The sequence below is a fragment of the Cebus imitator genome, unplaced genomic scaffold (assembly GCF_001604975.1).
Source record: "Cebus imitator isolate Cc_AM_T3 unplaced genomic scaffold, Cebus_imitator-1.0 Scaffold380, whole genome shotgun sequence".
Classification (NCBI taxonomy): Eukaryota; Metazoa; Chordata; class Mammalia; order Primates; family Cebidae; genus Cebus; species Cebus imitator.
This window is the reverse complement of record NW_016107695.1, coordinates 1,809,254-1,820,678: the sequence shown is the minus strand read 5'-3', so window position 1 is coordinate 1,820,678 and position 11,425 is coordinate 1,809,254. Positions and strand designations below refer to the sequence as shown.

Sequence of the window (11,425 nt, the reverse complement as noted above, 5' to 3'; positions counted from 1 at the left end):
CCAAAAAAAAAAAAAAAGATCCTGGTAATAGTGAGTGTATACTAGTAAAGAAAGCTCGTAAGTGGTTTTTTAATTCTGTAAGTTCATATGCTGAAAATAGAGCAATTTCTTAAAAATCTTTGAACATTGAGCATTTTAGTTCTTCCTTGCTTATTAAGAAGAGACTATGCCTTGTCATTTGTGTAATTAAATCAAGTGTGTTTCTTCTTTTATCCCATCAGAATTGTTCAGGAGACAACTTTTGATTTAGGAGGAGATATTCATAGTGGGACAGCATTACCGACAAGCAAGGTAGGTAATTATGTATTACCTGATAGGACTGTGCTTGCTTCACTTTATAGGACACCATGGATGAATACAGTTGTCTCCCCTCACTGCTAGGGGTTGCATTCCAAGACCACCAGTGGATGCCTGAAACCATAGGTAGTACAGAGCCCTATTGATACTGTTTTTTTTTTTCCTGTATTTATATACCTGTGATAAAGTTTAATTTATAAAATAAGCACACTAAGACATTAACAACAATAAAGATAAAATGGAACAATATATATTATAACAATGTACTTTAATAAAAGGTATGTTAATTTGGTCTCTGTCTTCTCTCTCAAAATATCTTATTGTGTTGTCCTCACCTGCTTTCAGACTGCAGCGTACCTCGGGTAACTGAAACTGTAGAAAGTGAAACTACGGATAAGGGGGACTACAGTAAACTGGTCATATGTGTACTTATAACACATCTTTGTAAGAACAGATTTCACAGTGGTCCCTAAATGTGGATTGTCTCAATCTGCTGTGTTGTGTGTTAGTGATACATAGAAGAAAGTTAGCAGATCATCCTTTTCTATAGGGCCAGGATATTGTGCTTTCTCTTTGAAGCAGAGCCTCCTTGTTTTCTAGGCTTCTGTGTAGTTAGCCCTGCTCAGTGAGAATATCCTTAATACACTCCTGTTCTTATTAAACCCTCAGTGTAGGTTCTAGATGCTGTTCATCAGTTAACCTTCTCAGACACTTCACCTTCCTTATCTCTTAAATAATCAGTTCATTTCTTTTTTCATTTTCATTCTCTATTGCTGGATAACAACCACTCCAAATCTTAGTGGCTAAACAGCAACCATTTTATTTGTTTACCATTGTGCAGTCTGGTTTGAGCTTGTCTGGGCAGCTTGTTTGCTGGTGGTGACTGGTATGACTGACATCACCTAGGAGATCAGTTGATGGCCAGTGGCTGGAGTGCAGGGTCCACTGACCCTATGTCTGCGCCATCTCATGTCTTCTCCAGGGGACCTTTTGCCCCATCAGGGCAGCCAGGAGTCGTCGTCTTGTGGTGCCTCACAAGAACCACGGAGCTTCCAGGCCTTGAATGTCATTTCTTCCACTTTTTATTGGTTAAACCAAATACAGGTCCTGTCCAGATTCAGGAGGAAGGGACTACCCAAGGTGTGATTCAGTGAAGGCCATGCTACAACAAATGCCTATGGTCCTGGAGCGTTCTCATCAGCATCAAAACATGTTACAGCCTCATCTTAGAAAACTCTTTATACCCCTCCAGTTTTGACTCCATTTTTCTACTCCTGTTTGCTACACAGTTTCTTAGGGGGAAAAAAAAAAAAACAAAAAAAACTCATCTGTGGTTGCTGCCTCCACTTCCAAACTTGTTCTTTCCTCTGTTCCTGTTCATTTTCTCTCCTCCCTTCACAGGGACTGTCTGTCAGAGAAACTGATGAACTCCCAGTTCCCAAACCTGGTACTCATTTGTCCTGTGTTACTTATTGAAGGAGTTTTTAGCGAGGCCACTACCATGTACTTGATATGCTTTCTTCTTTTGGCTTCTAGGATATCACCCTCCTGATTTTTCCCCCACCTAGTAGTGGTTTCTCCTTGCTTTGATTTGTTGATATCTCTTTCTCTTCTGTACCATCTGTTCTGTTCATGCATCTTTCCTCGGTGAGCTTACCCTGTTGCTTAAGTTTAAATACCATCTAATGTTAGTTATTCCCTGATGTGTACCTTTGGTTTTCAACTCTCCAGACTCATCTCTCTCTCTCTTTTAATTTTTTTTTTTTTTTAAATGAGACAGCGTCCACTCTGTCGCCCAGGCTGGAGTGCAGTGGCACAATCTTGGCTCACTGCAGCCACTGCCTCCCAGGTTCAAGTGATTCTCCTGCCTCCGCCTCCTGAATAGCAGAGATTACAGGCACCCACCACCATTCCTGGCTAGTTTTTATATTTTTAATAGAGATGTGGTTTTGTCATGTTGTCCAGCTGGTCTTGAATTCCTGAGCTCAGGCAGTCCGCCTGCCTCAGCCTTCCAAAGTACTACCATCTACAGCATTGAGGGCAGTTCTACTAAAGTGCTAGGATTACAGATGTGAGCCACCACACCCGACCCCAACTCATATCTCTAAAGGCTTTTTGACATTCATTTGCATATCCTATGCATATTTCAAATTAAACCTAGTTAAAACAGGACTAGGTTTTCTCTGTCAACAAACTTTACCTGATCCTTCCTCGTCTTAGAAGATGATGTTACCATCTGCAGCATTGAAGACAATACTACCATCTGCAGCATTGAAGACGGTACTACCGTTTACAGCATTGAAGGCAGTTACTACCATCTGCGGCGTTGAAGACGGTACACCATCTGCGGCGTTGAAGACGGTACTACCATCTGCGGCGTTGAAGGCAGTTACTACTATCTGCAGTGTTGAAGACGGTACACCACCTGCGTCATTGAAGACGGTACACCATCCGCAGCATTGAAGACAGTACTACCATCTGCGGCATTGAAGACAGTACTACCATCTGCGGCGTTGAAGACAGTACACCATCTACAGCATTGAAGACGATACTACCATCTGCAGCGTTGAAGGCGGCACTACCGCCTGCAGTGTTGAAGACGGTACACTATCTGCGGCATTGAAGACGGTACACCATCTGCGGCATTGAAGACGGTACTACCATCTGCGGCGTTGAAGACGGTACACCATCTACGGCATTGAAGACGGTACTACCATCTGCAGTATTGAAGACGGTACTACCATCTGCAGCATTGAAGGCGGTACTACCGCCTGCAGCGTTGAAGACGGTACACCATCCGCGGCATTGAACACGGTACACCATCTGCAGCATTGAAGATGGTACACCATCTGCGGCATTGAAGGTGGTACTACTGCCTGCGGCATTGAAGACTGTACTACCATCTGCGGCATTGAAGGCGGTACTACCGCCTGTGGCGTTGAAGACGGTATACCATCTGCAGCGTTGAAGGCGGTACTTCGTCTGCGGCATTGAAGGAGGTACTGCCATCTGCGGCATTGAAGGAGGTACTTCCATCTGTGGCGTTGCTCCAACAGAAACCTCTTCCCCGCTCCCATTTGGTCTCTTTCTTCTATTGGTCTGCGTGCAGGGGTTGCTCTGCCTCTCTGGCTTGGGCTGCAGCCATCAAGGGGAGGACCACACGGCCCAAGAGCAGCCTCTTTCCATTCTACTTAGCTCATCATTCTCCTCACATTTAAAAATGTAAATTACATTCTAGTTACTGCCCTGCTTTCGAAGCCCGGGTGGCTTCTCCACCCATATATCAGTGTCTACCCAGACTTGTTCGGCCCCTTATTCCCGGAGGCTGCTTCCCTCTCGGTGTGTCTCTCCTGTTCACTCAGGCCACACAGAGCTTCCGTGCTGTGCCCGCACCTGCCTCTTTCCCATTGGAAGGCCTTCCTTGTGCTAGTGTGTGTGCTCTTGTCCTTGATTTTCACACACTGGCCCCTTCTTGTCTCAGACCTCAGCTTAAAGCCACTTTCCTGGAGAGGTCATCCGTGAGCATCCTGTCGCTGTCACAGCACCTTATTTAAGAGATTCATGCAGTCTTTATTACCATCTGACACATGCTGTGTTTGTTGACTGTCCAGAGAATGTGAGCTCTGCAAGTTGAGCTTTGTTTCATATGTGATTGCTGTGTTTTTATTGCACTTTTCTTTAAAGATACTTTCTGTGTAGAAGACTCTTGGGAACCATCTCATGAATAATTGAATGAGCCGAAGAGAACTATTTCTGTAAAAAATTTTAGTTTCTTTAAAAAATGTGAAGTCCACAGAGAAGACTTGGTAGAGGAAAAAAGTAAAAATGAAAACCTTCATCCACAATTTATGGTTGACCTTTGGGAGTAACATCGTGAGGGGTGCTTTTCTCAACTGTAGTATGTATCTATATGTTCATGTATACATTTTAACACAGTTAGATGTATTGTGTGTGTGTCTCCACACACACCTTTCCTGCTTTCTTCAGCTGTTGCTTTGTGAGCATTTTTTAGTAATTAAAAATAAATGAAAACCATTTTGTGGCATGGAAGCATATAACCATATCATAATTGCTTTATCCATTGCCCTGTGACTAGTCACAACAGTTTGTTAATAGTCTTTAAGTGGTATTGTCATCTGTTGACCAACAATTTTGTTTCTATAAATCTTATGGAAGGATTCATTGTATGTGAATATATACATATTTACAGGTACAATTATCTTGTCACTCTCTACTGATGAACATTTTAAATGGTGTAATAAAGCATTGGTTTAATGAAGTATGATGAATAGACAACAGAATGTTAAGTGGCCATTACAAGTCTGTAATATAAAAACAAGTGATTTGTAAGATATTTATAACATCTGAAAAAGTGTTTTTTTACCAAGTAGATTGTATGATCCCATTTATGGAAAGCATGAAAGACTGGAAAGATATGTATCATACAGTAGTAATCGTTTAGTGGTAAGAGAAACCTGACTTTTTATTTACTAAATGTGCTCAATTTCTATAGTAAACATGTAATAGGAAATTTTTTTCTACAGTGAAATTCATTATGTAAAATTTTTTTATTCTCTGATGATTTTCTTAATGTAGGTAACTCATCCTTTTGTCTGCCTACAAATTCCATACAAATGGCTAGAATTGTATAGTTTCTAGAAGTATTTAAATATGCTGTATTTGGTTACCATATAATGCATGTTTTCCTGGGTGTTGATGAAGGGCAAGAAAGAAGCCAGTTTAGGTACTGAATTCATTAGATATTGAGCTATAATGAGTAGGATTCCTGAATCTATTCTGAAAAATGATAAACTCCAAAAGACTCTGCCTCTTCTTATTATACCTATTTTCTTATCTCTTATCCTGATTTTAAAAGAACTTGTTGGGATCAAATTACTATTAATGTGCTTTTGGAAAAATCATTGTGTCTGTGTACCACTTTTGCAAGCCTGCATTTTACAGCCAACTCCTAAATCTTTGAGAATGAAAGTGGCTTTGTGTCTTACTATGCTTTAATACCAGTGTGCTTTGGGCACGTCCCCGTGGACATAGTGCCCCCAGCATTGCTCTGTTATTTCCTGGTCTGTGTTCTTGCCCACCGTGCTTGGCAGCCCTGTATCAGATCTGCTTGCAACACTGAGTGTCAAGCTTGGTTGGACTGTGGTGTTCTAAAGGCACAATGCTTTCTCTCCACGTAGAGCACCACTAGGCTGGACAGCGACAGAGTGTCATCTGCTTCCAGCACAGCTGAGCGGGGGATGGTGAAGCCAATGATCAGAGTAGAGCAGCAACCAGATTATCGCAGGCAAGAAAGCAGGTAGGAAATACGTCATTTTTAAATTATGAAAGTAATGAAAGTATTCCTAAAGAAGGGTTGGGTTAATGATTATTGAATTGATAAAGGTTCAGCTGACATTTTTAGAATGTTAGCAGTAATACTTTAAGGGCATTTCCTTTCTGTGTTACTGCATTGAAAGAAATACTTTGCCAATAATTATATCCCTGGCTTATATGCCACAGTGTTACCAGATTGAAATAGGAGGCACACTGAATTAAAATGTTGCTGTTTAAAATTTGCTACTTTGTAAAAACATAGAGAAAGGAAGTTTTTATAGGATGATTTGTATATTTAGAAAAATATAGCCCTATCACCTATTTCTAGAAGAAATCTTCATGTGTTTAAAAATATACAAGGTCAAAAATGATTTTGAAACAGATTTTAAGAATTGTAGGTGCCATATTATATCTTGTGTTCTGATGTGCCTATGTCTCCCTGTGGGGGGATAGATGGACGATGAATTATTTTTTTTCTTCTGACATTGTTCCTGCCTGATTTTTCTGGGCAGAGAACCGTTTTTTGTTATTTCCTTGTTTTATGATTTCTAATATTTGTCACCTTAGTCAGAATCTTATTTCCTTGTGACCTCTAGAATTACTTAAATGTTGCAGAGTAGTGTCTTAGTCTTAAATGTGGCCGGTAAATAACAGATACTGACTAGTAGAAACTGCAGCATGATTTAGTGCTGAGCACCTCTCCTCCAGAGCTCTGCATGAACTCAGACAGAAATAGGGAAATACTGCATGACTTTTATGGCATTCTCATTATCAGCAGTGAAACTGGCAGCATTCTTCTTTTGGGGCTTTTCAGATGGATTTTTGAAGAGGCCATTCTGTTTCCTTCAAAGATCCAGTCAGTGAGGTAGTTCGATGAGGCAGGTGACTTCCCCAGGGTCACCTGTCAGTTCAGTCACAGGTGATGAATGTACAGCTCTTCAATTTCCCAACTTCCAGCAGAGGGCACTGGATATTGCAGGATTTTAATATCACTCATCAGTTATTAAATATGTAGACTCATAAGGGAATCCCAGGGTTTAACTTTATGTTTATATTTACTTGGTTCTAATGCAAGATTTTTGTTGGCTATGTGAATTTTATTAAATGTGATAATAAATAGTTTACTTTCTGTGTTTGTACTTGTTTTGGGTGGTGTATGATGGAATAGGATGTTCAGAATAGTAAATTGGCATTGTAAGGAATGCCTCTGTGTATTTGTAAGGTATGACAGAGAAGTATGAATCATAGTTCCTAACTCATAAATATTTGAAGGAGTAAATGAACTCACATGAGGGAGTGGATTAGGATAATGCTTTTAGTATTTTCAAAATTAGTGATTAATAAATGTAGTGTCAAAATGGTCATATCATGGTTAATTGTATGTCAGAAATTATTTTTTACCATAACACACAATTTAAATTTTTTACAAGGTAAGATTAGTTTGCAGAGTTACTAAAGACTTTAATTATAAAACATGTTGCTTTGTTGCTGTTAGGACAGTGATGAAAACAGATGAACCTTTCTGCCCCGTTCTTTGTTTTTCACATAGGCAACTGTAATAAGCACTAGTTAATTTAACTGATGTCATGAAAAAATTTAAATGTATTTAAAATATTAATTTTAGTGAAGGAAAAAACCCTTTTGAATGGAGGGAATGACTTTTAATTGTCACTTTTTTTTTTTTTCAGTGACAATGTAAATTCATTTTTTACCAGATTTCTTAAAATATAATTGGTAAAGTTTATTCAGGCTCACTTTATGAGATATATAACTACCTAACTGCAATTTTAGATGTCTATAAAATAGAAATATAAGGGAGATGTGCTGAAATAATTGAACATTTAAATTACATTGTTTATAGCAGCATTTTTCTGAATTACTGAGTTAAATTAGATCACAAATGACATAATCAACTCTGAAGCATATAAGCTGATAAAAAGAATATTGGGTGTTGTGTTTATTACTGGCAAAATATTTGGTTATATTTGGTTATATTTTTATTATATTGTATTCACTATTATATTCATTTCTCTTTATTCATTTTTTGGTGCATGGAGAAGATGATGATGGAGGGGAGAGATTAGTTTGCTGTTGAAAAAAAATTAGCCAGTCTGTAAATTCTTACAAACCTGTAATCATCATAAATTACTCTTTTTATTTATTTTTGAAGGAAAGTTTTTTATTTCCTGTCTTAACTTATTTAAGGAGTGGACCAGCAATTCCAAATACTTAATTCTGGCAGTTCGTTACTAGTTGTCTAGGATGAACAGACACACATTGCTGCTGAAATGACTGTTGTTTAAGTCACTAATGAGTATTTCTGATTCAAATATGAGAACTGTATTGACTTTCTGTTTCACCAAATAAGATTTATTTGAATAAGTATTGGTTTCAGGTTAAGTCAGTATTTAACTCAGTAGAGATATTCGTCACAGTGTAAGTCATTATATTCCCCACAATTTAAATTTTAGTTAAGTTTGCAGAAAGACAAAACATATGTTCCCTGGCTTTTATTGTCAATTTAAGTTTTCTTATTTTTTCAAAGATATTTTTGAGAATTCTTCCTGATAATCTGTTAAAGTTGAAATAAAATGATAAAGATATTGTGAAATGTTAAGGAAGCTAATCACTTTACTATGTGTTTAGTTGGTTTTTGGTAAATATTGCATATAAAATATAGCGAGTAGCAAACTTAGAATAGTAAGTAAATGACCTGAAGTTCTAATCACATGTCTAAGTGAAAGGATATTTAAGCTGAGCATTATTCATTGAGAAAAGTATTAATCTACAAAGATAAGGAAATCTAAACTGGATTTGTAACTTATTGTCTTATACATTTTAAAGAGCCTGTGCCTAGGAATGGCTTTCATAATGCTTTTTAACTGAAGTTACAACACAAGATTATGTCTTATATTGTGCTGTGATGAACACACACACATGCGCACACACAAACAAATGTATATATTCAACTGAGAGAGGAGATTCACAAAATAGCCTTCATGCTTATGCCCTGCCAATGGGTGATACACACTGTTTGAAGAATATTTATATTTATATAATATTTACATAGAGATAGAAATGAACCTAAGTTTTGAATTAATTTGAACTGAATACCTGGAAATAAACATTAGCACGATGCTAGTTTTTATAAATGTTCGAAATTAATAGTTTCTTCACATTTATACTTTTTGACAGTTTCTTATTTGTGTAGTGTCTAGACTAAATGGTGGAAGGGACTGGAAATTTATGTGACCATAAGAAGCAATGTAAGTGGGTAGAACATCTTTTTATAAGGCATACGTCACTGTAAGCACTGGAAAATGATGATCCTAATGGCGAAAGGAGACTTAACAGTGGTCAGCTTGTGTAACCCGGTGTCAGTAGAGAAAGACAAAGTCCAGGTCTTAGGAAGCTTTTCTCTTTCGGTATAAGAACTCAGTTTCAAGCTCGGCATGGTTAGTTTTTCTTTGTGTCACTTAATACTTTCTTTTCACTGTTACCTGAGCCATAGCTGTAGCAGATGCAAGGCAGCCTGATCCCTGTACTAGACATGAAGAGTTCATTAATAATCCAGAATTGCGTCAGATCTGTTCTCATGGCGGCAGCATGTACTTCAAGAAACTAACCTTCTTAAAGGAGTCATGATAAGATCACTTCCAATGTGTTACATGATTAGGCTACATCTGAAAATGAGATATTTTATTATTTTCCATTTGAAAGATCAGTATATAGATTTAAAAAGTAGTTGTAGAAATCAACACAGGTTGTCAGTGATATTGTTAGCCCTATGACCTTACTATAAGTGATGTTAGCTTTCTTCCTTTAGAACGCAGGAAGCTTCTGGGCCTGAACTGATACTGCCTGCAAGCATTGAGTTCAGGGAAAGTTGTGAGTAATTTCAGATTTCATTGCTAGTGAATTATTTCTTGATCCATTTTACTCCATCTGATTTTCACATTCATTTTTGGGTTTTTTTTTTTTCCCTGTTTTCTTCATTTTTGAAATCTTTCCACAGCTGAAGATTCATTCTTATCTGCAATTATAAACTATACTAATAGCTCTACAGTCCACTTTAAGTTGTCCCCTACGTATGTATTATATATGGCATGCCGGTATGTATTGTCCAACCAGTACAGACCTGACATCAGCCCTACAGAGCGCACGCACAAAGTCATTGCAGTTGTCAACAAGATGGTGAGCATGATGGAAGGCGTCATCCAGGTATGTTCCAGCCGGCGAGCCATGGTCATCCGGTGATCATGGTTGTAATTGTTAAACCAGTGAACTCAGTTTCTTTAAGGCTTCTGATTTGGTTCCATGTTTGACTCTAAAGATTTTTTTCTAAAATAGAAGTTATATAAATATGGGAAAATGTATACCTTTAAAAAGTCTAAAGGAAATGTAGGCTTTTTTCTAATTTATTTTCCCTGTAAACTTCATACGTGAAGGTAACTGTGTGTGCTAACATAATAATTATGAGAAAAGGCCCTTCAGTTTGCAGTAATAGTTGTGAGAAAGTGTTGAGACTATTGCAGGCTTTTGTGGAATTTTTCTGTAAATAATTTGTTGAGATGAAATTCATAAGGGTATCAACCATTTTGAAGTGAACAGTTGAGTAGCAGCTAGTGCATTCACAATGTTGTGCAGCCACCACCTCTGTCAGTTCCAAAGCATCTCCATCACCTCACAGTGACGCCTCTTCAGTAGCTCCTGCTCTTTTTCTTTTCCCCTATCCCCTGGTAACACCTTCTTAGACGTCTTAGAAATGGTTATTAAAAGGCACTTGCTCCTTTATAATGAGCCTAGACGTTGGTAGTAATTGTCTGGGCTTTTTGGTAGCACATGTATACGTATAATGGACATCATAACATACTTCTCACTTAAAATGAAATTCCATCACAAACCTGTTTTCAAAATTTCAGAAGATAAGGATGTTTTGTTGATAGAATGGTTTGGCCTTTTTATGTACTTTCTGTCCCGATCTACAATTGATAAAGTTTTCATAGCAGTTTTTCATGTCTACAGATAATTTGAAGATTTAATCTTTAAAGTTCTTCAATGTACAGATTTTTTCAGTTTTCCTAAATCACTTGTCAGTGTTATTAGTCAGCTTAATAGAACTCTAATTATATAATGTTAAGTAACATAGATGGGTTGGTTGCTTTTCTCCTGGCAGGATCATTTGAGGGAAGCTAAGATGATCTTTTAGTTTCCTCAGAATTGTTTGCAAAGGCCAGAAGTTTTCAAGAAATGTTTCTTTTATATTTGAGTGATTAGCATGAGTTTGATGGGGTTATGCTTCTTTTACCCAAGCTAGAAAATAGGTAAAAAACAAAGTCATTTTATTTGGATACCATTTGTTACTCTCATATCATTATTTTATAAACAAACATGGATTTCCTTTTCAGTTGTTATTCAAAGCCATTGTCTGTCTTCTATCATGTTTGGACTTACAAAGCCTGTTTCAAATTGTGAGGCACCTGTCGTAAAACTACCCGTGATAGCCTTTCGCTTATTGATATGAACTAGTCAGTGAAATTGCCATTCTCAAACAAGTCTTTTAAACTTCAGATTTAGATTTAGTATACAATTTGAGAAATCTTAAAGTAGTGGAAAAGAACTATGATAGTGAGTAATTTAAATTCCATTTTCAAAAAACAAAGAATTTACTCCCTTTACCATAGGTATAATGTAAGTTCTTTATACACTTTGAAATTCTCAGTTTTCTCAGCTTTTATTTTGATTGTTTCTTGGTCTTGCCTGTCTCTTCCATTCCTATTAATTAACCTAGGGG

At 37.5% G+C, this 11,425-nt stretch overlaps 1 protein-coding gene across 23 annotated transcripts in view; it reads left to right on the top strand.

Moving 5' to 3' along the window:
• AFDN (afadin, adherens junction formation factor) overlaps positions 1 to 11,425 on the top strand; it is a 103,730-nt gene that overhangs the window by 37,443 nt on the left and 54,862 nt on the right. For all 23 annotated transcript variants that reach the window (XM_037731081.1, XM_037731075.1, XM_037731073.1 and 20 more), the window contains 4 exons: positions 222 to 291; positions 5,496 to 5,614; positions 9,458 to 9,519; positions 9,647 to 9,852. In XM_037731081.1, coding sequence (XP_037587009.1) covers positions 222 to 291; positions 5,496 to 5,614; positions 9,458 to 9,519; positions 9,647 to 9,852 — 457 coding nt within the window. The remainder of the gene's footprint in view (positions 1 to 221; positions 292 to 5,495; positions 5,615 to 9,457; positions 9,520 to 9,646; positions 9,853 to 11,425) is intronic.